We start from the raw sequence: 26,852 nt of genomic DNA, 5'->3' as shown, positions 1-26,852 counted from the left end.
TTCTCAGGATAATTAGGATGTCAGTCTCCCGGGCTGTCAAACTATTAACATGAAATATTGAAACAACAAGGAGTCTGGTGGCACCTTAAAGACTAACAGATTTATTTGGGCATAAGCTTTCGTGAGTTAAAACCTCACTTCTGGGCATAAGCTTTCGTGAGTTAAAACCTCACTTCATCCGAAGAAGTGAGGTTTTAACTCACGAAAGCTTATGCCCAAATAAATCTGTTAGTCTTTAAGGTGCCACCAGACTCCTTGTTGTTTTTGTAGATACAGACTAACACGGCTACCCCCTGATACATGAAATATTGAGATTCTTAATTTTTAAACTGGGATGTTCAATGAAGGGGTTTTTGTTTGGTTTTGTATTTTGTCTGTTTTGAAGTTTCAGAGGAAAAACACACACATACACCCCCCAGCCTGGCTGCCGTGGAGCGGTGAAGTGCAGTCCCAAGCCTTGGAGTGCAGTGTGCTCCAGTACCCCCTGTGGATCCCTTATTCCTGCCCCTGCCACACTGGGAAGGCAGGCATAAGGGATTCGCAGGAGGAGACGTTTCGGAGCTGGCTCCCACTCACCGCCCTCACAGTGCATACTGCCTGGGTGCCTCTGCACACGCAGCCCCAGTGAAGGTGGGGGAGGGAGAGAGCTGAATGGGATCAAGCAGCTGCTTTGTAGGCAGGGGAAGTGGCAGAGCTCCAGGCTCAGCATAGCTGGGGGAGTGATGACTCCCAACACCCTGGCAGCTGGGAGCCACCTCCACCCCGCCAGCTTTGTTCTCTGCTAAAGGCAAGCTCTGGATAGCAGCGAGGAGGAGCCTGAGACACTGACGCTGTGGGAAGGTTTTAGGATTGGCTCCCACACGCCACCCTGACAGTGCACACTGCCTAGACAGCCCCAGAAGGAACAGGGGGGCCAGAGAGAGACCAAGTGGCTGCCCTGCAGGGAGGGGGAGTGGCTGGGGTGTTGGACTCATCCTTCCCCAACTGCACAGAGCTGAGAGCTCTGCCACTCCCTGTACGTGCAGGGCATCTGCTTAGTCCGGGCTCCGCTCTCCTGACCTTGCTACCAGGCCCTTCCTGGGGCGGCGTGCACAGGGGTGCCTGGGCAGCATGCACGAAAACCTGCTTGTGCACTTTGACCAGGAAGCAGCTCTATTTGCAAATAGCGTCTTCTGATCCATCTCCATTGAAAACCCTGCAGGCTCTCTCATAGCATGCTCGCATACCAGTGTTCAGCAGATAATGGGTTAATGCTGATCTGAGCTGCTGCTGTTTGCAAAGGGAGATGTGGCTTCCATTTGCAATAGAGTACAACAGACTGCACCACATACTGTCGTCATGGAGAGAACTAAGGAAGTTGCCCCAAGGATCTCTGGGATACATCTGGAAGTCTACTGGGACCCAAGTCAAACTGGGGCCATGTGCACGCAGGAAAGCAACAGGGGTTGGACCCTAGGTCACAGCTTAACATGGGCTTGGACCCTCCAGCCCTGCAGGGTCCTGGGACCCTAGATTCGAGCCATAGGTTAGCACAATTGGTGTGTGGATGCAAAGGGCGGGGTGGTATCAGGCTTGAGCCCAGGCTTACAGTGCTGTGTAGACATACAGTGCTTTGTTTAATGATTGAGGGTAACTGCCAAAAGAAAGCTGTGGAATCAGAGCTGGTGGGATGTAGTCCATGAGAGGACCACTCACTTAAAGAAGCAGTCCTTATAAGAGCGCATAATTAATTTCATTTGCTTTTGCACTATAAACACCAGAGAGTTAGCCACACATTACAATCACAGCTTTAGTTACATTACCTGTATTCTGTTGAGTTCTACGACTGGTCCATGCTGACGATCTCTCACCATAGTTGCTTGCACAACCTTTCTGAAAGCTGCCTCCTAAAAAAATAAAAATAAAAATATTAAAAATTATACATCATAGAGCAGTGCCAAAATTACAATACAATTCTAAATCTGTGGGCATTTCAGATTTAAACACATGCTTAATTCTGCTTGGGGGGATGGGGGTCGGGAATACAACAGAGATTTACCACAGAACAAGAAAACTTGCATCTTGCTGACTTAACCCTCAGGAAGATCCTATCAATAACAAGGAATAGACTGCACAAGAAACTGTTCCTTAGTGTCAAGCTATCTGGAGTTTCTCAGGAGTGTGGGTACCAACCTCAGGGCAGACTGTGAAGGAGGGCACAAACCCTCAAACTGGCTGTGAATTCTATACTTAGATTTCACCAACCAAGTATCAAGTGTGAACTCCTCAAGCACTATAACAGTCTTAACATGGAGTCACAGACAGTCCCCTTGGACACTCGAGTCTATCTTGCCACCCAAGCAAGCTTGCTTTTGTGGCAGATGGTCCCTTATACCAAAAATTACAACAATATTCAGGTTACTCCCAGTTCCAAAGGACCAGTCACTTGCCCTAGGTCAATTTCACCCTAGATCTCTCACCAAAGACAACCCTTGTAGCCAATCCTATAATAAACTAACTAAAGATTTATTAACTAAGAAAAATAAGTGAGAATTATTTACCAGGTTAAAGCAGGTGAATACACACATGAGTTATAGTATTAGTTCCAAAAGGTAATATGAGCGGCTATAATATGAAAGCTCTACATGTCCTTTAGGGCCAACCCACACTAAGCAGCTGGTGATCCCTTGCTTATGCTTAGAAATCTTCACCCTTCAGAGTTCAAGCAGCATAGAGATAATTTCTTCTTGACAAAGATTTTTATTCCCTTCCCTCGCCCCCCCCCCCAGAGTTCAAGCTGATGCAACAAGTGCTTGCGTACATCTCTTCCTGAATGTGTGTGTGTTGGGGGGGGGGGGTGTTTAAGAGAGAGAGAGTTAAGTCTTTTGTCCACTGCTGTTCCACAACGGTTTGTCTGGTGTCTATGGGCCTTCTTTAATTAGGCAAGAGATGACACCTCTTTTAGTAAACTACTAATGCTTCTCTCCCGACTAGGCTTACATTTCAGAGTAAATACTTTTATAGTTACCAAGCAAACGTTTTAATATTACCTTATAATATCTGTATCCCACGTTAAACGTGAGATTAATACATGCAGCAATACACAAGCATTTCATAATGTCTAAACACTAAATGCATTTTTATAAATCTAATACCTATTTTAACAGTACTAACACCCAGGAGAGCCAGACTGGTTTCCAGCTATTATTCCTGGGGGAATTCTTAATTAACATTAAATCAAAATTAAAAATTCTGCAAAATTCTCAATATTTTATTTGTCAAAACAACACAATATAGTCATGCCAGTTTCAATTATTTTGGTAATTTATTTCAAAACATCTGTCAGCAAGTATGTCTGTAACCATACAGACTAAAAAAAGATTCTGGTAATTTTTACTAGGCATATTAATACAGAACTTTGAGTAATTCATGTAAATTACAATATAGAACTGTATTTCCTGCACCTGTCAGAAGGAGTGCAAAGGCTTCGGGGAGTCAGGGGAAACGGAGAAGTTGAGAGAGAGGGAAGGAGCCTGAAGTGAACCTGGAGGGTTGTTGGGTGGGGGTAGGAGAAGTATGGAACAGGATTTTTGGGGTGGAAGTAGGGGCGAGATTGTTAGGGAGTTGGGGAACCTCCCCCATGTACATCTGGGCTGACCCTAAGCTTCTCCCATTCAGACAGGCACATGTGCCCCTGTTCCCACACCCCCCATCCCATGGGTCACTGCAGCCTCTTTCTCCCCCATCCCCATGTGGCCTTGCACCCTGACTCCTGTTCAGCCCCTGGCTCAATGCTGTCAGCCCATAAGCTCCTGAGCCCACACCCCAATCTGTCCCACACACTAGCCATTCTGAACCCCAGTCTAAGACACACACCTCAGCAGCCCTGTGTACCCCACTCTGTCTGTCCTAACCTGACACCATGGGCAGAGTGCTGTGATAAACTTCTACTCCTGGGAGAATTCTGTGCCACTGTGCATGCACATAATTTTTTTCCCCTCACAGAAGATACATTCTGCCCCAGAAGTGCTGCAGCTCTGCCTTCTGCCCACCAGAAGCTAGGGTGGCGCCAGAATAGCCAGCAGCATGTATGCAGCAGGCTGTTCTGGCGCCACAGCAGCTTCCGATGGGCGAAAGGCAGAACTGCAGCACTTCTGGGGCAGAATGTATCTTCTGCAGAAAAAAATTAAAATTCAGTGGGACACATTAATTCAGCACACTCAAGACAGAGACTTTAAGCAGCAGTACAGTAAGTATTGTGCATGTACCCTGCATGTCCTCTTGCCTCTAAGCCGACCCTCTCAGTTCCTTCACAGTGGAATCCTGATGACATTAGACACCAAGTAGTGGGGATAGAGTGTGGATTGTGGAATATATATGTGTATAACAAATCTAAGAGCCACAGTTACTGTACAGGTAAATAACTATTTCTTCATGGAGTGTTTGTAGACATATATATTCTACTTTATGTGATTACTAAGCAGTCCAATGGTGGTGGAAACTCAAAAGTTACTTAAACAAGAATGGAAGAACATGTTTTCCGAAGCGAGTGTCTGCTCTGGAAGCTTCTACAGTTGCATAGTGCCAAACAAACATGTGAACAGAGAACCACACTGCTTCTCTGCAGGTGTCTAATAGGGACATTACAGGGGAGGCCACTCACTGATGCAGCGTGGGCCCTCGTAGAAAGAGCAGTAATTCTCTCCGGTGGGGTGACATTTGCAAAGTCATAACAAGTTTGTATACATGAAGAAATCCAATTTGATATCCCCTCATGGCAGTGACCACTTATCCTCCCGTTTTTTTCAGCATAAGATACAAACAGTTTGGGAGAGGGCCTAAAAGGTTTAGTCCTGTCAATGCAAAGAGATAAAGCCCTGCAGATGTCAAAAGTATGCAACCTCTCTTCATCCTTATAAACATGCAGTTTAAGAAAGAAGTCTGGTAGATGTATCACCTGATTTAAACAGAATTCTGACACCACTTTTGATAGGAATTTCAGATACGGCTGTAAACCTATGTTGTCCTTATACAAAAAATTGTATATGGGGTTCATGCCAAAGCCTGAAACTCACCTGCTCTCCTAGATGATGTTATCACTATTAAGAATGCTGTTTTAGCAGATAAGTGCAAAAGGAAGCAGATGGCTAAAGACTCTAAGGGTGGTCCTATGAGTATTTACAAGAGCAAATTAAGGTTCCGAAGGGAAAGTGGAGTTTTAACCAGAGAGTAGACTAATTAGTCCTTTCAAGAATCTCCCAGCCAGAGTGAGAAATAAACAGACCAGTCTTGAATAAATGGATGAAAGGCTGAGATGGCTGCCAGATGGACTTTTAATAAGCTCAAGGACAGATATGATAGCAGGTAGTTCCAATAGGTCCTGAATCTGCAATGTGCATAGAGACAACTGGTGACAATATGGCCAGATCAAGAACCTCTTCCACTTAGCGAGGAAGGTAATTTTAGTGGAATGCTCCCTACTAATTAACACATTTCAAACCACCTAATAACAGATTCTTTGTAGCTGTTAGCCACTGAGTATGCACATTATGAGGTGGAAGCGGCATGGATTAGTGTGCAACACCTGGTTGTAATCTTGCAATATTATGTCCTGGAGGACAAATAGTGTGAATTAAGATTGGATTGACAGATTCTGCAGATCTAAAGTACCAATACTGTCTTGGCCAAGCTAAAGCTATGAGAATCATTATGGAGTATTCCATTAGCTTTCTGATTACTCTGAGAATCAGTGAGTCTAGAGGTATGCATACAGGAACTCTGTCCCTCCCACCTCCCAGGGCAGTAGGAATGGATCTGTCACGGAGCCATGGAACAAGAAGCAGCTGCACTTCTTGTGTCTGGTCACTAAGAAATCTATGGTGGGAAGTCACCATCTTTGGAACACTGGTTAGTTTTTCTGGTTTCATGATTTCCAACAAACTTTCTGCTGAGGCAAACCGGGAGGACATTCTGCACCCCTCAAAGGTCGGAGGCCTTGAGGGTGATGATGTTTTGCCTGCAGAAGTTCCACAAGTGGCTTGCCTCCAAACACAGGAGATCTGATCTTGTCCCATCCTGTTTGAGGTAAAACATTGCAGTCATATTGCCCATCATTACTTGTATGGTGAGGCCCCAGAGAGATGGAAGAAAAACTTGGTATGCATAGTAAATGGCCCTCAGTTCTATAACATTTATATGAAGAGCTGCCTCTTAAGTGGACTAGAGATCTTGATAATGCACTCCATTCAGGTTTGTCCTCCAGCCTATGGTGGATTCATCTGTTATTAATGTCTTTGATGGTAAAAGAGGAGAGTAGGGTAGCTGCTTGCAGACATTTTCCAGACTCATCCACCAGCTTAATGATGAGAGGACTTGCGCAGGCATATGAATCAGCATGTCCGCGGATGTATGCTTGAATGATATACAGACTTCAACCAGCTTTGCACATATTGCAACTGAAGTTGCATGCAAAGTCATTCACATGCAGGATGCCATGTGCCCCAGAAATCTGAGTCATGTTCCAACTTGTCAGATAAAAGCATAGTTGGTGCACAGGGAGAGAATGGAATGGACTCTTGAGACAGATAAGCAGTTGCCAAGTTAAGAAGAGATGGGTTGAGAAGGTTTTGAACAACCAGAGCTCTGCTCTCAAGGAAGTAGTCAAATCTGCTACTTAGATTAACGTGAGGACAATCTTCAGCTAGGGAATTTGTGCCTCTTCCTAGATGGATCAGGGGCTAGTCAATAATAAATAAATAATAATAATAATACATTCTTTCCTTTTGGGGGCAGGCATGTAAACATCTAAATATCTCAGGGTTGCACAAATGTCCCTAGGGGTGTGCAAGGCCTTAGACTTCCCACTGAAAAGAAAGACTGCACCCCTCAAAGGGATGTTCCTTAACTGTTTCTGCACTTCTTTACGGATGCCAGAATTTGCAGTCATGAGGTCTCTCTCATTAGTACAGCCATTGCCATGGATCATGTTGAGAGTTTGAAGAGATGTTTTGGTGACAAGCTGGCCCTGGGCTATGACAGAAGAACTCCTCCCTGGGCTCTTTGGGAAGTTTGTCAGAAAATTCTGAGGGAAATTCCAAAAAGTCATATTTAGAGAGAACCACCTTGTAATTCTCATCCATAAACTTATGTGGAGTAGCTCTTTCTTCCCAAGCAAGTTGAGCTTTTTTCGCTCTGTCTCTGGGACTGTGCTTCTGTTGTCCTCACCTGGTCCTCTCAATTGAAGTTGTTACTATCAGATGGGAGAAGAATTGTTTGAAATCCTATGCACCCTACAGCAGTCAGTCTTAAAAAAAAAAAAATAATAATAATAATAATAAAGTGAGTGATATGAAGGCTGGTTCTGGACAATAATTTAGCAGAATCAAACAGCCCCTCATTTTTAGGCAGCGTCACTCTACCAGGAATAGCCTGTCAGAGGTGGTTGGTGTTCCCTCACAGCCACACACAAGACTGCTGTGAAATGACCCAACCACTGGGTCTCTCTCCAGGTGTTTCAAGCCTGCGAAGCCTGGACAAAGCCCAGCCATTGCCCCAGTGTTGGGGTCACTATACACACTTTCAGGGTGCAGACCCTATGTCTGGCATACTGTTGGGACAACTGGGCCTACAAATTTACCCTAATTGTGAGTTTAACGGTAAGTGACTGAAAGTTAATAAAATGTCACAATAACCTATAACAACAAAGGTTGATGGGAAAAGATAAGAAAGGGAGACAGACTGAATTAGTCCACACAGCAAGGTCTACTGATAGAACTCAAGGACCGTGTTAAGATCATGCCTGATAAACAAGAGATGTGAGAGATCAGAAATCAGTAAACCAAAATTAGTGTCAGAAATTAGGCCTAATTGGTGGACAAAATAATAAGTGGATGGGCAATTCTGTCCATCCCTCCTTTCTGGGGTCCTCAAAAAGAGACTTGGGGGAAAAGCTAATAGACTGCAACACTGGCTAATTGAAAGATGAGAGAAGGGGAAGGAGCAAGCTTCATCATCATGGATGACACCCCACCATCTCCTTTACCCTGACTTTGAAAGATGCCCTGACCAGACCAGGCCAGAGAGAGGAAGCCAAATGACATTGTCACCTTCATCAGCTCTGTCTGAATCCTGAACAGCACATGGTACGAGAGACTTTGTCTCTCCTTCCCTCTCTGACCCACATCCTTTTCCTTCCCCACTTATTTCTTCTCTTTCCTCTCTCTCTCCTTTTTTCCTTTTGTCTAATAAGAGCCTGTCTTAGCCAACATATTTTGCAACACCGCTGTAACCAGAAAGGTCAGCTAAAACAATGCCCTACACACCTCAATGCTGGTACAAGTTTGTCAGGTCTCCAAGTGGCTGATAAGACCATGAGCTGTATTTTGCCAGCAGTAAGACTGCAAGTGAAAAATCAACATCAGAGACAGAAGCTGCAATTTCTATCTTTGCTAAACAAGAGGGCTTTTCCTTCTAAAAACTCTCTCCAGCCAAAGGGAAAGGGAACAAGGGATGTTCAAATTGAAATCTTTTTTAATAATTTGCATTTTAAATGCTTTAATGGTTTTTCTTTCTTTTTGCACCTTAATAAAAGGTAAAAAGGATTTTTTATGGTGCGTCTTCCATGGTATTAGGCAGGCTGTAGTTTCTGTATACCAAACCCAAAATCTTATTAAACATTAAAACTGTTTAATGTTGGCAAGTGAGTGGATTAACACCTTCGATTCTCTGGGCCCATATATACCATGTAAATTAACACACCTTCATCCTCCTGAGAGCTGAAGCCTGCTGTCCAGCTGCCTCATCCCTGGGTCCAGTACTGACTCCCCCCTTGCTTAAACACACATTCTCCCCTGACTCCACCCAAAGATGTGAGCCTTCAAGTTTTACAGTTTAACTCTCTCAAAAGGCACATGGACATTGTAAAGCACAGATACATGGACACTGACATTTAGTGCAGATTCTAGCACCACTCTCTTTTACTCAACAGATAAAGCCCAAGAGACTGTTCGTGTTCTGACTTCAGTCATGCTGAAATGCATTTATCACTGCACACTTCTATTGTATCAATTAGCTAAACACCAAGTCATTGCATCTGAAATTCAAAAACCAATGTCGCTCCTTGGAAGAAGTCCATTTAGTTTTACTCTCTCAAGGTAAGTTCCACTGAATATTCTAGGAGAACTCAACTAAATTAGAACAGAAAACTTAAAATTTAAAAACTAACTGATAGCAGCAGCCTACACAATCCTTACAGAATGAGAGAGTCAAGTTGTCAAATTCCACTTGCCACCTGAAATTATAACTATGATGTATTATTTATATTGTTCACGCATGGGCTAAGATACACAGCTCTATTCCATTTTCTTCAGAAAATATTTAAACAATGTATATAATTACAATTATCAGAATCTAAGATTTTTTTTGAAAATTCAAATATAAATCCTGATAAATACCTTTCCCTGCGATATCAGAATTCCCCGTAAAGTATCAAACCCAATAGAGGGTCCCTGGCCCGTTTCATCAAGGCGTCCTTCGAGATCAAACATGGGAATGCAAGGACAAAATAGTTCAGAGATGTGATGCAGTAACAACAGTCTGTTTCTCAATGCAATTATTGGTATTTCCTGTAGATGGTTGTACTCCATAGGAACCTATGATAGAACAATCATATTGTTAAGATTGAACACATTTAGTTACTGTATGTGCACAGAACAATTTACAGATTAATAATTTATTAAGTAAAGGAATACAAGAAGATCTTGGTTTTAGGAAATTAAGATATTTGCTTATTTTGGACTGTCAGCACTGTTATACGTGGCATTGGAATGTGGAAGTGGTAATTATTTTTTATCACTTCAGATTTTAGAAGTCCTCCTATAGGGGACTCTTATCTGTACTTTTGATCCAGTCTATTGTACATGATGGGCAAGAGCAGCAGTGACATCAACATTATAGTGGTGGAAGAAAAAGTGAAGGAAAATATTCAAAAAGGGGTCTTTCAAACCCAAAGGGAGCAGTGAAAGATCCACTAAAACAAAGGGGGGGAAGTCATCAAACTTTCATAGCATTAGTTGAAAGCTGCACTTGAATTTCTTTTGACTTTCATACTACATCAATGATGGTAGCTAAAAGACAAGTTATTTCTGCCTAGAATGGTGGAATCCCGCTATTTGAATTTGGGAAGAGGGACAGGAGCAACAGAGGGAGATCTTAACAAAAAAGCAATTAAAGCCTTGATCCAAAGCTAAAACCATGCATTTTCTTAGTTACATAGAAAGGAAAAACAGCAACTGCAAAGTTTTAATAAGTGCATTAACTAAATTTCAATATCCAACTTTACTAAAGCAAAATCTTACTTGGGTAGGAAGCTTGCCAGCATTAGCAGGTTTACTAGTCGACCAGGCTAAAGTATGTGCTGACCCACAGGCAACTCTGTTTATTTTTTTACCCTGAAGTGCTGCAACCAACCGGGGTCTTTGAATAGCATTAGTTGTCCCATCTCCAAGCTGCCCTTCATCATTATCTCCCCACGTGTACACTTCACCTAAACCAACACAAACATGTTTACTTTCCTCAGAGAGAAGAATGAAAATCAAATTTACTTCTTGTGAAACTCTCTGGGGCAGGACCATCTTTTTGTTCTCTGTACAGCAGCTGGCACAATAGAGTCCTGCTCCATGACTAGGGCTCCTAGCCGCTACAAACAAAAATTATTATTCATTATTTCCATGAAGGAAACACCCAGAATTGCTAATCAATCAGAACTGAGACCCCCCATTATGCTAGCTGCAGTACAAACATATATAAAGACATGTCCACTGCCCAGTTTACACACTCATTTAAGTATCTAAAACACAAGGAGGAAATTGGGAAGCAGGACGAGAATTACAGTGATAGAAAACACTACTTGCTGTCTATATTTGATGGTTCCATGGCAGACCAGACTGATGAAATTAAAGGAAAGCTTAGCCACCGTACATGCCTACTTTGTAAAATTTCACCGGCATTTTTGTAAACTTGCTAATTAAATGCAGAAACAAGTCTACTAGCAGGAATATTTAATAATTCAAACACACTAAAATGAACATAAGCTGCTCTGTAAGACACAATGACTGTTTGCTTCCATACTTCATTTACCAAGCTTAACATCTCAGCAAGTTGAAGAGACTTCCTAGATAACAGAAAAGCTTAGTGCACTCATTTAAAGCTCAAATTTGTAATTACTGTTAAAGCTATATGTTTTTCTTTAGAGCATCTCAAACGTTTTATGAAACTTAGCTGTAAAAAAAAAAAAAAGTTAAGTGACTGAAAACCTTGAAATTGTGTGCGTGCCCTTTTAGATCACCAACACAAACCAAGATTTGTTGCTTGGGAAGTATGCAAATATGTCAGTGCACAAAAGGAGGGCAGGTTGTGACCCATTAAAAATGTTAATCCATCAGATTTCAGACTTTTTAAAATGTTTCATTTTTCAAAATAAAGTTTATTAAGAACGACTAAAATATTTGTTCTCTATACCGTCTTCAGTGCAGCAAACACAGTGCAAAGAGCCAGTAGCTATTGCGATGACTTTCTTTCCTTGCAGCCCTTGTACTTGTCGAGGTCTTCTCACATGGTCATCAGATCCATGGCCTAATCGATGATAATCTCCTTTACCCCTGGATATAGATAACATAACTAGTACAAACATTTTTCCCCAACCACACACTTGTAAAAGGACTTTTTCAGATTTGTATAATTTAACTCCATAAAAATCATAATACTTTGTCTTCAAGTAAGACAGGACAACTTTAAAAGCTGACCTGGTTGTTAGTAGATTGGGGACCAAAGATCAGTTTGTACTCAGTCACCATTATACCAGAAACTAGTGTTTTAGGCTGAGATTTACAAATATAGGCCAAATGTGAATTCATCATCATGAATACTTCTTTCCATATAGACCAATAACCAAACTTATACTAAATATTTAGTGTACAACCTAGGACTCTGCCTCCAAATATGTCAAATGTGAGGCAGTGAGAGGGAAATCCTCATATCATCCTTTGTTCCTATTCTATTGATGTGGTTTTGCTGACACAACCACAGATGTTTATTCTTTTTTGTATACCATATATAAATATGTAATATACATACATTATTGATTAGACATCACCACAACATACACAAACTGCCATATAACTCTGACCAACTCTCCTCCACTCTATCCACTAACACATTATTTCAGTGCTAACATTCCAACACTTTAGTGCATCTGGCATAAAAATATCTTGTGACGCCAGCTACAACAGTGCTATGCGAACGCCTGTTCTCATTTTCAGGTGACATTGTACTTAAGAAGTGGGCAGCATTATCTCCCATAAATGTAAACAAATTTGTTTCTCTTAGCGATTTGCTGAACAAGAAGTAGGATTGAGTGGACTTGTAGGCACTAAAGTTTTACATTGTTTTTTTTTTTAAATGCAGTTATGTTAAAAAAAATCTACCTATTTGTAAGTTGCACTTTCATGATAAAGAGACTGCACTATAGTACTTGTATGAGGCAAACTGAAAAATACTATTTAATCATTTTTACAGTGCAAATATTTGTAATAAAAATAATATAAAGTGAGCACTGTACACTTTGTATTCTGTGTGGTAACTGAAAGCAATATATTTGAAAATGTAGAAAAACATTCAAAGATATTTAATAAATTTCAATTTGTATTCTATTGTTTAACAGTGCGATTAATTGCAATTACCTTTTTTTTTTTTTTTAGTTAATCGCGTGAGTTAACTGTGATTAAATTGACAGCCCTAATATTTACTGCAAATTCAAAACACATACCAGGTATATACTGCTCCGGACTTGGTAAGAGCCACAGAGAATTGTGATCCACATTCCACTTTAACCACTCCAAGGCCTGTAAGGGAATCAATCTGGGAAAACAGGATTAAATGCAATAGATTGACTGAGACAAGGTGGGTGAGGTAATATCTTTAATGGACCAACTTCTGTTGGCAGAGGAGACAGGCTTTCAAGCTGCACGGGGCTCTTATTCAGGTGTGGAAAAAGAAATCAGTGTGTCACAGCTAAATACATAGCAGGACAGATTGATAGACTGATTGAACAGCCTTTATGCAGTTTGCAGTATTGTATGTGCACCTTTTAGTGAACTCAATGTATATGCTGTTCACAAGCCATATTTTGCAAAACTTTTCATTCCTTCCAGTTTTTAAGTTTTGTTTAAAAATTAGAGTTAAACCTTAAACTTTTTTTTTTAAAGCCAAGATCAGGGAAATGGGTAAAATTTTACATAGCATACTCTGCCTTCTCCTCTCCTCAGTCTAGGGGATAAGGATATTTAACATATGAATAACATCACTACCATCATATAGCAATATTATTCATGCTATCAGATATTTGTACCGTCTTCAACTCTTAATATTTTAAGACATTCCAAGTCAACTATACATTCATATGTAGCAAGTTACAATAAAATGGGATGTTGAGCTTAATCAATTTTTGTTCCATACATATTTTTGGTACCATATCTTTGAATTTATATATATGACTGTGGGGATGTCAGGAGATTCTACTCATTTGAGAGATTCTCTAAACTTAAAATTAGGAATACCACAGGAAGCAACAATATTGCTGAAAGAGAAAGAAAAACTACGTGCAACCCTTGTAACTCAGACATACAAGCACAAGGTTTATTACTAGTCAGTGTGCCTAATTGAGCTGCCTCCGTGGTAACCACCAGGAAAACCCTTTTCTCCAAAGACAAGGGGAATCTTCTACAAATTGGTAACTCGCTTTTCATTACTCTTCTCTAAAATGAGTGTGTTTAAACTGATGTAAAATATAAATACCTTCATTGGTACTTTACAGCCATCACTGCCCCCTCTCCCAAGTTTTCCATAATCTCCATCACCCCATGACCAGACAGTATCATCATCAGTCAGACACAATGTCTGTGCATCTCCACTACCACAGGCTATGTCGATCACACGATAGCCCTGCAATGCTTCCACCTGAAAGACAGTCACCATTTTTTGTTTACAATAAGAGGTCTCAACTTTTTAATTTCAAACAGTAAGTCAAATAAAAACAGTCAACTTGCAGGGACTCTCTATTGAGAATTGAGGGTGTAACAACAGCTCAGGACCACATCAATGAATGAAGTCATGGATAGTCAAGGAAAGTTTAGTATTTTCAACCCAACAAAAAGATGACTAACAAACGTATCATATGTAAAAAGCAACAGAGTCCTGTGGCACCTTTAAGACTAACAGATGTATCTTTAATGGACCAACAGACGAAGTGGGCATTCACCCACGAAAGCTTATGCTCCAATACATCTGTTAGTCTTAAAGGTGCCACAGGACACACTGTTGCTTTTTACACATCCAGACTAACACGGCTACCCCTCTGATACTCAATGTACCATATATATTTTAAATACTTGGGTTATTCCTTTTATTTTGGTCAAGTAAATTCTCACTACAGTTAACAAAAAATCAGAAAAAAATGCTGCTGAAATATTTAAGGTAACCAAGGAATAGGTTTTATGAACTTCAATTTCTGGTTTCTGACTTTTATTGTGTATTACGTAAACCGAATAAAAATGCATGTATGCAAATAGCTATTTGCTGGTTTAGAATATTCAAGCATCCAAACAAGAGTATGAAACTAGTCAACATTATATCTTCTGAAATGCTAACCTTCACACTGTAACTGTCGAGTACAGATGATAAAATGAATTGCCAGTTCAAGTGCCAAGTAATTCTGTAGGAGAACTAACAATCTAAATTTAAGTTATTAAAGGCTAGTTACCATGAGATTGTGAAGTCTGAATTATCGCTAGCCAGCTAATCAGGATATTTAACTTTCCTGGACTTATTTTTTTATTCCAAATTGCAAATAATGTCCTTTATATATTTTTAAAATAACCTCTTCAGAAAGGATCAAATCACACATATCTACATCTATCGTAACTATTTACTTTAGAAACTCCTCTACCAAAACTATAAGCGTTAACAATACTGGTTAACAAAAACATTTTTCTCTTAACAGTATTTCAGTATTGGATTCCCAGAATTAAGTACACAATTATACAACAAAAATCAGTTGCAATTGTTCTTATTGCTTATCACTGCATCGACGGACATTCTTTTCAAGCTGGAAGAGGGGAGCAAAGGGAAGAAAAGGGAGTAGCGTGCATAAGACAGAGGGGAATGCCTGCTCAATAGGGAAGCACTGGTAGGACTTACAGCAGAAGAGCTACTGGTGAGGAAGTGACATTTTATTTACTGGAGTAGGGACAGAACCTATTTGGACGGGTGAATTTTGTTTAGACAATCAGAAATTATTTCCGTTTCTCGTATGGGAGGTCAATTTTTTTTAAGCAGTGTGTGTGGATGAGTTCCAACGGCCAGCTCCAGCCCTTATTATGAGCATCAGCTGCTGCTGCATGCTTAGCATTTATTTGTTCCTCTGCTGCAATGCAGTTCCTTTACCAGTGCTTGCTGGCAAAGTTTGTAGTTGCATTTTATTTAACCCGTTCCTATCTCTTAAAACAAAATGGTTAATTCATTCTCATTTTCTCTAAACATTTCTACCTTTATTCTTTATATGCAAAAATTTAAAAAAGCAAAATATTTACAATGGACATTCAAACTGCAGGTGATTAATTCCAACAATATCTTCTCACCAGTTTGGGTTTTAGCTGATCCTCACTATCTCCATGCCCAAGGCGTCCATATCTCCCTTTTCCCCATGTATAAAGATCCCCTGCTGCAGAAATACATGCACTGTGTGCTCCACCAGCAGCGATGTCAACTACTTCTATCCCTCGCAAAGACTCAATTACACGAGGACGATCACAAGGACTGAAACGGAATAGTTTAAACAGACAAAAAAAAAAAATGAATAAAATGCTCCGATTAAGTAATATACATAACTAGCAACTCTCTCAGGAATCCTTTTGCTCATTTTGAACTATTACTTGTTTCTGGCCATTTTCCTAAAGAAAATAAGTATGAAAAACATCATTCAGAATAATCCTATTCTTACAGGTTCACACAGGCTAGAAGTATTTACCAACATATTTTATCAATGAGTTTCCATGTGCATAATTAAGGCTAAGATTTTGTCACGGATATTTTTAATAAAAGTCATGGACAGGTCATGGGCAATAATGAAAAATTCACAGAAGTCCCTGACCTGTCCCTGACTTTTACTAAAAATATCCATGACAAAATGGGGAACCTGAGCAGCTGTGGGTGGCCTGGGAGGTCCAGAGACCCCCACCACCTGTGGGGGTATGGAGCTGCAGGGTCCCCCTCTGCTGGCAGCTTGGCGCTCCGGTGGTCCCCATTTCCCCCAGGGAGGCGGAGAGCAGCAGGGGTCCTCTGCCACCCACAGAGGCAGAGAGCCGCGTGGAGCGGGTCTCGCGTCGTCCCTCCATTCCTCCGTAGGCTGCAGGGGCCCTGCGGCTCCCAACCTGCACTGGCTGAAGTCATGGAGGTCTTTGGAAGTCACAGATTCCGTGACTTCCGTGACCTCTGTGACTAAATCGCAGCCTTATGCATAATTGTGGATCATAAGCATAGAGTCACTTACTGTGCAAGCATACGGTTAACATTTTCATTTAGATTCTGAAGTATCACTTAAATACCTCAAAACTGTTCAGACTCCTTTGTCATTTCAGCTAATCTGTCCTACTACAACTTCCCAGATAAAACCAATACAGTAGTAATGGCTTAATTAAAACAAAGGAGTCAAAACATTTATCTCCAAAAATGAATCAATGTTAATTAAAAATACAATTTAACATATTGTGATGAAATTGCTAGTGTAAAATGTACTACTATCCTCTACCAGATGGAATCAGAACTGCCATACTCTGTCAAAATCCCTGTGCCTCTACCAGAGAATGGAGTTTCTCGTTCAGCTCAAGCAGTATGGGGCTTGTGCCTTTGGAGCAGGAGAATCTTAGTTTTAATCCCTGTAGTGCCATAAAATTCCAAATATTCAGAATGTGCAACCCATTGAGGCAGCCATAGATTTGTTACAATACAATATATAGCCAATAACAAAAATAAAAAATTGACTACTTTTTTTCCCTAAAAATATTTTATTAAAATATTATACTGGCTTCTCTAGTTTCAAAAAAAGCCAATCCTTGAGTAGGTATGGAAAGCTAGGACTTTGATCTACCTATAGATTAGGCAATATTTGTCCAATGCTTCAACTATATAAATCCCATTAATACATATGCATCAACATCTCAACATAAAAGGTTTTCAAAACGTTACCTTCTGTTTCCGTGACCCAGTTTACCATCTTCTGCCTCACCCCAAGAATAAACTTCTCCTTCTGAAGATAGTGCCAAACAGTGCTTTCCTCCTGAGTTCACAGCAACTTTCTTTATGAACACATGCTGAATGGATTCCAGTAATGTTGGTGTGGAAACTGACTCAGTTCCTCCAATTCCAAGCCTGCCACCTGCACCATATCCAGTGGCATAAAGCTTCAATGAATAAACAAAGTGTATTTTAATCGTTAACTTCCTGAATAGGAACATTCATTTAAACTACATGATACATTCAGTGCAATTAACTGGATTCTAGTATTCATTGCTTCCTTAGTGACACAAAGGACAGAAACATTCTTTGCACATCTGAATTTTCTTTCCGGTAAAGTACAGAATATATACACTTAGAGTAACTGTATATATCAAAACTCAAATGGGTTTGTCTTTAACTTGACATCAGAAAGCTACATTAGTACATAAGCTAAACTTCTCTTATGGGGAGAAGAGGGAACTTCCAAGTGACTTAGTTTTGAGCAGCTGTTTTTCCCCATGAACCATTTTGAAATGAGAACAGGAGTACTTGTGGCACCTTAAAGACTAACAAATTTATTTGAGCATAAGCTTTTGTGGGCTACAGCCCACTTCTTTGGCTGCATCTTTGTTCGTCTTTAAGGTGCCACAAGTACTCCTGTTCTTTTTGCGGATACACAGACTAACACGGCTGCTACTCTGAAACCTGTCATTTTGAAATGATGTTTTAGCGCAAACTCTGTAGGCTTGCTAAACAGAACTGACATACAGGCTTTTATGGTCCAAAGAGGTTTAATAATATCTATGTATGCCCCCGACATTTTAAGAGTCAGTTACATGCATTTACATGATAGAAAGTAATTGTCTAAATTACCTTCAAACATTTAGTTTACACAAACTAGGTTTAAGTAAAAATAATTAAGACATTCTCACAACTAAATTTTCCCTTTCTGTCTATATTTCACGAATTTGATTGGCATAGTGTGATACTGAATGTCTATGGGAAACTATCATACAGCAAATTGTTAAGCCCGCAATTTCAACTTTAACTTTCAATTTCCTTGTTTTTGATTACATCACACAAATTAGATAGAAGGCTTAAATTTCTTTCCCTCATTAAGTCAAACTCTTGAGCAACAATTCTACACATGTGAAGCACATCAGCATTCCCATCAATAAGAGTAGACATTCAAAATAATGCTAATTGTTTGTTCAGAAGCAGATATCTGTGTTAAAATCAGCATAGTTTTCTAAGCTTAGAGCTGGTATCATCATCTTCTGTACAGTGCAAAACTTTTCTTCGGTACAGTAGAGAATTTTATTATACTAGATCCTTGTTCACCCTGTCAGTACTGGCAGTTGTGTGTGGGTTTGTTTTGGGTTTTTTTAAATACAAGTTTTGCAAAATTTACACTGAGTCAACCAATCCCACTCACACTGGCAGGCTGACATTTGCCAGGGAAGTCTAACTTGAACAATTATTTATTGTAACCCTTACCTTCCCATCAGCAGTCACGGCAAACAGAGTCTGTTCACCACCAATTAACTGCACAGGTCTAAGTGTGGCAAGGGCTTCACATGGAGTTGGAACTTTCACCTTTGCCCCTTCAATACCTCCAAGCTGTCCTCTATGATTATGACCCCAACCATAAATAGTGCCACTACCTCCAGCTGAAAGGGTCCAGTCATCTGGTCTCCTGCAGATAATTCAAAGGAACACAAAGGAAAAGTGTAGAAGATTGAAAATGGAAGCTTTGATATGCTAAGCTTTTCATTCTAACACTCAAATTTGAAATGTCACAAGACCAAAACATTATGGCAGATTAACATAATAACCTGTTCATCCATTGCACAAGCTGTTCATCTTGCTCTCTCTTAAAGGCATCATGGCTCTCATGGAGAACATCCATATTCTCATTATCTGCCATTAATTCTCGGATTTTCTTTGCCACCTGCAATGTTATACTGGATTAGAAACCATTACTTAAAATAATAGTTACTCTTACTTAACACTTGGCATAAGGGTGTTTAAATCTCACCTATTTTCTTCCTCAGATTTAAGTATATTGTTAATACAGAGCTTCATAATTAATTTCTTTTAACACACCCACATGTTCTGTTACCCTATATGAAAATATTTCTGCAGTACCTCATCAAGGAAAAGGCGAGGCAATGAAGTTCTCTTATCAAGAGCAACAGCAACCCTGGAGGCCATACAGTATCTTCTGAACCAAGCCCATTTGTGTGTCTCTGCACAGCAAGGAAGAGTGTCCAATTCTAGATCACAAGCAAGAGCTACAAGCACCTGCAAAAATAAATAAATAGAAACAATTCTGGAGCTATAGTGCATTTTGGGTGCAGTAGAGGTGTGATTTAGTTCAGTGACACTAAGCTCCAGTTGGAAATAGGCATGCACTCAGTGGATCCTTCACTGGATGTTCTTGATGTAGGATGTGGCAGTTTTCTGGAAGTGTCATTTTACTTTGTTTACCATACATGCTTGCTAATATAAAATTCCAACAGAACCATGCTACTTAATTATCCAATATTAGTATCTTGTTACCTTAAAGAAAGGGCTGTGAAGCAACTGCTTGCCACCTCTCACAATAGGATCTTCATAGTCAAACTGCCGCTGCAAAGCTTCTGGAAGGCCTTTAACCAAAGCAGCTAAAGCACTGCCTGTGAAACTCTGGGGGGGGAAAAAAAAAAAAAAAAAAAACAACAACAAAAGGCAAAGTTAATCCATACACTTAATATACAATGGTAGAAAGGGGAAATTCTTAGGGTAGTTGTGATGGAAAATTAATTGCAATTTGATAACCAATGTGGAACATGAGCTCTGTCCAGCCCCTAATAGGCATCTGTCCATATCACAAACACCACCCTTACTGGCAATTCCAGATGCAAAGAAGTAGATGATACAAAGTATGAACTAGTCTTTTGTTCTTAAATGAAGACCCTCCAGAATAAATTTGAAGCTAACTGGCAAGCTGGTGTGGGGAAGGGTGCCCACCTGTATTTTCCCTGCCTGTAGCTAACCACAGATTTCAGTTATCACAGCTGCATCTGGCACCTTTCATGAGTATTAAATGTTAAATGTTCAAATTAATGTAACAAAGATTTTACTACTGATAATTTGAGCTTCTTACCATAGTTCGTGTTTCTCCATCATTATCCCCTAGAATCCTGTTTATGTTGATAGATTGGCCAAACTCTGTTGTTAGCAGCTTTCGTAGTCTCTGCAAGGCCCACATTCTGTGTCCAGCAGCTAAAATGGCAAAAAGAAAACTTAAATTGCTTATAATATCATTTTTACATCTAATCAATAGACTTCATTTTAAATTTGCACCTACCTAGGGCACTTAATTGAGCACACGCTGCAAGTGACGCGGCCAGGCGAGGAACTATACTCCTATTGGAAGCAAAATTCAAGCGGAAATCCAGCAAACATGTTACCAAATCCATTGATGGACAAGAAAGAATGCAGCGATCTGAAAGGAGGTCTTTAGGGCCTGTGGAAAAAAAAGTTAGCTTTTTTAGTCACTTAGTTATCATGAGAATCTTAGTAAGTGGCCTGAGATCTAACACCTTCAGCACTCATTATAAAACAAGTATAGTAACTCCTCGCTTAACGTTGTAGTTATGTTCCTGAAAAATGCTACTTTAAGCGAAATGATGTTAAGCGAATCCAATTTCCCCATAAGAATTAATGTAAAGGGGGGGGGAAGGGTTAGAGTCCCAGGGGAAAAAAAAATCGCCAGACAAAAGACATTTACACACACACAAAGTTTAATACTATTTAATACTGTATACAGCAATGATGATTGTGCATCTTGGTTCAGGTGGTGGAGTCAGAGGGTGGAAGAGGTTGCAATATTTTCCAGGGAATGTCTTGCTGCTAAATGATGAACTAACGCTCGGCTGAGCCCTCAAGGGTTAACACATTGTTGTTAATGTAGCCTCACACTCTACAAGGCAGCACAAACGAAGGGAGGAGACACAACAGACGCATGGCAATGGCTGCAAACATTCCCTGCGGAAACTGAATGTGATGATGAACCCACGCTATCCCACTGGAGCACACCACTCTCTCCACTTTCCAAAGTGCAGACACACAGTGTGTGTGTGAGACATGCACATTGCCCCTTTAAGTATGCTGACCCCACTCTAAGTACACTGCCTTTTTAAGTAGATCAGCAAGTTGAGACAGCAGCTGCTACCAGCAAGCTCCCTCCATCCTGAGCCCTGTTTTGTTCCCCAGCCCCCGCTCTGTGGAGATGGGGTAAAGGAGCAGGGGGAGGGGGTCACCCTGACATCAGCACCCCTCTTCCCCCCAATCCCCTACACAGCAAGCAGGAGACTCCCGGGAGCAGCTCCAAGACAGAGGGCAGGAGCAGCACATGGCAGTGGGGGGAGGGACAGGGAACTTAGGGGAGCTGATGGGGGGCTGCCGGTCCACCCTGGTTCCAAGCCCCCACCAGCTAGCTCCAATGGGCTGCTCTTCCTGCAAGCAGTGGACAAAGCTGGTGGCTGCCAAACAACGTTATAAGGGAGCACTGCACAACTTTTAACGAGCATGTTCTCTAATAGATTAGCGACGTAACAACGAAACAACGTTAACCGGGACGACGTTAAGTGATGAGTTACTGTAGTTCTAATCCAGATACTCATCTTTCCAAGAAGAGTATGCCAAAACTGTATCCTCACTTATTTATGTATCTTGTTACTTTACTGATGTATTCTCTTTTCTAAATAAACATGTATAAGTGGACAAGGCAACCTTTGCTTATGAATACCTGAATCACTCCTCCACCATATATTATAACTTACCTGCAGCTGGCATGATAGGATAAACAGTGAATCGCCATCCCCATCCATTCACAGAGCCATCACTGATGAACTTCCACTTTAATTCATCTCCTGGAATTCGCAATTCACTAGACCAATCGGACCACTCACGACCTGTTACGGTGGGATAGTACAGACATACATTTTCATCCATACTTACTAATAATTATATCAGTCATCCATAAAATATCATATAGCTACTAGATGCTAGTTGCTGTAAGCACTGAATGAATGTTTCCTGGGGGGGAGAAGATCTGTAAATGAAGCACATAAATGTGCATATAAAAATAGCTAAAATCCAAGACAAGAAGCAATTTCCTGACAACACAATTTTGTTCCTGCTTGAAAAGCTCAACTTAAATTGTCATCTAAGAGATGCCTTCAGTTGTTTTAATACCAAAGTCAGTTACACTTCTGAAAGTCCACTTTCCCATGGAAAAAATAAAATGTTGGCAACAAGCAATCCATAACAATATACAAAATGAATTCACTATTTAGAATCTTTTCCCACTTTCTCAGTTCAGGGCAATTGCACCTGTATTTCCCACCAATGGTCCAGCAACAGCACCCATTTTCAGGCTTCCAGCTCCCCAGCGGTTGTCTTTCTGGATGGAGACCTGCATCTCATTCCCTTCTAATCAGTTATTTCCAAGATGCATACTTCCCTGTCTTCACTGGGTTATTCCCAGCAGAGAGAGGTTGATCAAAGCACATCTACTTGTTCTCTCTGCAGAAACTGATAATAGTTATAAAGTACCAAACAGTTCTTTTTACGTAAGCCTATTTCATTCCTAAGATAAAAGTCCTACAGAGAAAACATTTAAAACAATAAGAGAACTTACACACATGCTAATAAGCTTACCAGATATCACCCCACTTCTAACATGAAGGACTGCTCCTGCCAGAGCCCAACACCCCACCCAAGGGGTTCTCTTTGTGGTGACAAGATCATCACAGCTTTAGCTCAGAACGAGGACATTCATAAACATGTTTAGTCCACCCTTTATACAGTTCAGGGGACTCTGACCTGGAGTTTCCAGAAGCACGTAATTAGTACATAAAGGATCTCTCCTCCCAGTGCAAGGCTTCAAAAGGTTGGCTTCAGAGGAGAGAATTTGCTTTCCCCTCACCCCCACGTACTTCCTAGGAAACCTACTGCAAATGTATTGTCCCAAAAAGCCCTTTGATGTTCCTAATACCTTCCAGAGATTGCATGAAATCTTGTCTTCCTGCTAAAGAAGTTCCACATAATCTCACAATAGTACAAAAACATTTACATTTTTAATACAAAGATAAAAATTCCAAAAATATTTACCTTCATTCAATAAAATTGAACTCAACTGAATGAGATTTGTCCACAATATTGCATATCTGTCCCAACCACCATTAAGCAACTTAAATACAGTACTAAAACAATAATTATAAACTTGTGTGCCCAAATTGATATGAGATCCAATGTGAAGGCATGCCTTCTTGCTCCCTACATCTACTTTCAGACACCAGTAGACACATATCTCAATTTGAATAACCTTGGTTCAGGGAGATGGTGGACACCAGAAAGCCCATGCCACTACACAGATTCAAAGTGCTCCATAAAATGGACTTCTGCTCTTGGAGGAAGGGTCAACAGAAATGGTAGCCATCATGATCCATAGCTTGCCCACACTTTAAATGGCACACTTGATGAGAGTGAGAAAGGAAAATACCACATGGGTGAGTAAATGAAAGAAAACTGACAGATACTGGATATATGATTTGATCCAGGGAAGGGGGGAGGAGAAATGAAAGAAAGAGGAGAGGAAGAAAGTGCAAGTGATAGAATTTAAAAACTCTCCAGCCTGTGCCCAGATTTTATTTAGAGCACTTGAGAGCAGAAAGATTTGCCTTTAATGTAGTAAAACCCATATTTCCAGAATTTTAAAATTCTTACAAAGAAAAAAAAAAAACTAGCATCCTGTTATAAAATACCGTTTCACACTATGTTCAGATTCATTAAAAATAAATACCTTGTTTATACAGAAAATTGTACACCACACATACTAGGAACCATTTGGGGATGTAACAGTAAAATCAGCATTTACATCTGATCTTAAGGCACAGGCAGGAAAACTTATTTTACAAATCACAACAGAATGACCAAGCGACAAATTAAAAAGTAAAGCAAATTAAACAATATGTTTCAATCCTGCCCCAGAACAATTACCACATGCTGCCAGCTTATACTGGTCTTTATACATAGAGGTTAGAATGTTAAAACAGATTTTAAATGTGGAGTCTATCAAAAATAATTTAGGCTGCAGATTAAGGTTGAAATTCTTCTGTGAAATACACTACTTTATTTGCACTTTAGAAATTACTCTGCATATACGCACAAATATTAAGTTGTTTGTGTTAAATAATTAATTACCAGAATCTACATGTGTTTCAATTTTGGTTATGCATGCTTCAGAAATAATCTAATGTATTGAGACAACTGCCTAAATTTTTTAAATGTTATTAAAAAAACATTGTAAATCAATACTAGATATGTATTTTTCTAGCCTTTTCTCCACCCAAAATAAACCTATTGCGATACAATAAGAGTATATTTCATCCAACATTCAACAGTAAGATAAACTAAGCACTTAAGAAAAATAAAGTAAATATAACATTTGATTCTCATCACCTGATCGGACTGAAACTATCCTGTTGACTCCATCCATTATGGTGAGAGGGTCATGGCGCCGCTCTGTAGAACACTGGCGATCAAATTCTACTCTGAGTCCCTCGGCACCTAACAAGTAACAAAGTACTTTATATAATTAAACAATAAGTAAAATGGGGAAAATGTAAGCTTTAAAAGTCCAGTGAATTAAAACACTGTTTGAACTGTTCTATGCTGATCAAGCGAGAACATAGCTATTTTCTATTAAGCTAATTATTTGCCTGTAATTAATGTTCCTTGAAAGTATTACATAGTATAGATACACACCACCCATGAATTTGGGCCAACTGTATATGACAATGTTCAGAACACTCCAAATCTTACGTGATCTGTTAAAGCATGTCAGAGCAAAGCATACCTGCAAGCTGAGGCAAAATGGCTAACAGCATCAGAAGTCTAACTTTTGGACAGTATTAAATCAATTCAAAATGAAACCACAATGCACAGAGAAAAATTATAGTCTAATAGTTAAGGCCAAGGACAAAGAAAATAATTTATTTCTGGCCCTGATAATGATTTACTATGTGATTACGGCCAAGCTGTTCCCAATGTCCTAATGAAACAAAAATTAGATGTAATCTTCAGCAGCAGAGCAGCTGTGTACCAAATCCAGTACTGCCCAGAGAACCTGAATTCCTGAAGAGTACATTTAACAGGTTCAAGAAAGGTTATTATCAAGCATACAAATTTTTATTATGATAACAGGTATGTTAAAACTACCCAATTTACTCGAACATTTTAGTGAAGATTCAAAATGGATTATTGTAAACTGAATCTAAGTGTCTGTTCCTGCAAATCTGCATAATATAAGTAACTGAATGGATAATTTCTCATCTCATATAAATCTTATCAGTATTCCGTACCTGGTATTTTAACAGTGCCACTGGTTGAAGTATCATCTGTATATGGATGGCTACTTTCCACCACCACTGGCTGTGAAGAAAGACGACCACTTTGCGAGTCTGTAGCCACATCTTCTAACTCTGTAACACACAGCTCCAACAACATGTCAGCAACCTAAAAAAATACATCTCAACTGATTATACACATCTTCATAAAGAAAACAATTCAGTCTTCTAGAAAAAACTGATAACGAGAGTAAGCCCTGATCCCCATCCTTCTTGGTGTCTTGTCCATTACATTCCAATATTCCAACAGAAAAGGTAGAAATAATGAAATAAGCCTCTATTTCAGTTATAAGAGCAATGCAACAAGAAGCAAATATCACATTAAACCCAAAATAGGCAAGAAAAATAAGTTTTAAATGCCCATTCAACAAACAAATGAAAACATCAAAGGTAAGTGTTAAGATAACGGAATGCTAAAATATGCTAATACCCGTGGTCCTCAACCGGGGGTCCATGAGCCCTTTCAAAGGGGCTACGGGGCCCCATGGCTGAAACCCAAAGCCTGATCCTTGACAGTCCCTGCAGGGCTGAAGCCAGGAGGCACGGGACTGAAGCGCCGATCTCCGGCACCCCACACAGGGCTAAAGCTCCGATCCCCAGCGCTCCCCTCGGAGCTGAAGCCAGGAGCAGCGGGGTGAATCTTGGAGCCCCGAGCCCTGGTGCTCCCCGTGTGGCAAAAGCTCTGAGCCCATGGGCAGAGTTGGGGGGTATGGAGGGCGCTGACCCCCCTACCCCAAACTGCAGCAGAAGAGCAGGGCAGTCGCGGGGGCAGCTCCCTCCTTGCCCCCCATCTCCTTCTCTCCCCGCCCCCAGCCAGGTTGGAGGTGGGAAGCCAGAATAAGACCGAGCGGGACAGCTGCTGCTCTGGCTGGTGACATGGAGCAGGCAGCTGCAGCATTCCCTCATCTCCTGCTGGTGCCCGGGGTTGAAGCTGCCCCCTCGGCTCCCAGCCCCCTTTGCTCCCACAGAGGCAGACAGTAAGAGCCACCCGGGTGGGAGAACCCAGCTCCATGGCTGGCAGAGCCCTCCGGGAACCAGGACCACAGGGGAGCCCTCCCAGCGCACAGCCCCTACACTACTCCTTTC

At 40.6% G+C, this 26,852-nt stretch overlaps 1 protein-coding gene across 3 annotated transcripts in view; it reads right to left on the bottom strand.

The window, feature by feature from the left end:
• Nucleotides 1–26,852, bottom strand: part of HERC2 (HECT and RLD domain containing E3 ubiquitin protein ligase 2) — a 209,120-nt gene that overhangs the window by 15,400 nt on the left and 166,868 nt on the right. For all 3 annotated transcript variants that reach the window (XM_065591123.1, XM_065591131.1, XM_065591128.1), the window contains exons 70-86: nt 25,722–25,875; nt 24,820–24,927; nt 22,137–22,268; nt 20,660–20,818; nt 20,456–20,574; nt 19,870–19,995; nt 19,456–19,611; nt 19,143–19,258; nt 18,805–19,003; nt 17,278–17,492; nt 15,672–15,849; nt 13,831–13,992; nt 12,803–12,894; nt 11,497–11,636; nt 10,335–10,522; nt 9,432–9,629; nt 1,803–1,886 (exon numbers count right to left, since the gene is read on the bottom strand). In XM_065591123.1, coding sequence (XP_065447195.1) covers nt 1,803–1,886; nt 9,432–9,629; nt 10,335–10,522; nt 11,497–11,636; nt 12,803–12,894; nt 13,831–13,992; nt 15,672–15,849; nt 17,278–17,492; nt 18,805–19,003; nt 19,143–19,258; nt 19,456–19,611; nt 19,870–19,995; nt 20,456–20,574; nt 20,660–20,818; nt 22,137–22,268; nt 24,820–24,927; nt 25,722–25,875 — 2,526 coding nt within the window. The remainder of the gene's footprint in view (nt 1–1,802; nt 1,887–9,431; nt 9,630–10,334; nt 10,523–11,496; nt 11,637–12,802; nt 12,895–13,830; nt 13,993–15,671; nt 15,850–17,277; nt 17,493–18,804; nt 19,004–19,142; nt 19,259–19,455; nt 19,612–19,869; nt 19,996–20,455; nt 20,575–20,659; nt 20,819–22,136; nt 22,269–24,819; nt 24,928–25,721; nt 25,876–26,852) is intronic.

This window comes from Chrysemys picta, chromosome 1 (genome assembly GCF_011386835.1).
Source record: "Chrysemys picta bellii isolate R12L10 chromosome 1, ASM1138683v2, whole genome shotgun sequence".
NCBI lineage: Eukaryota > Metazoa > Chordata > Testudines > Emydidae > Chrysemys > Chrysemys picta.
The sequence above is the reverse complement of the archived record's forward strand: the minus strand, read 5'-3'. Positions and strand labels throughout refer to the sequence as shown.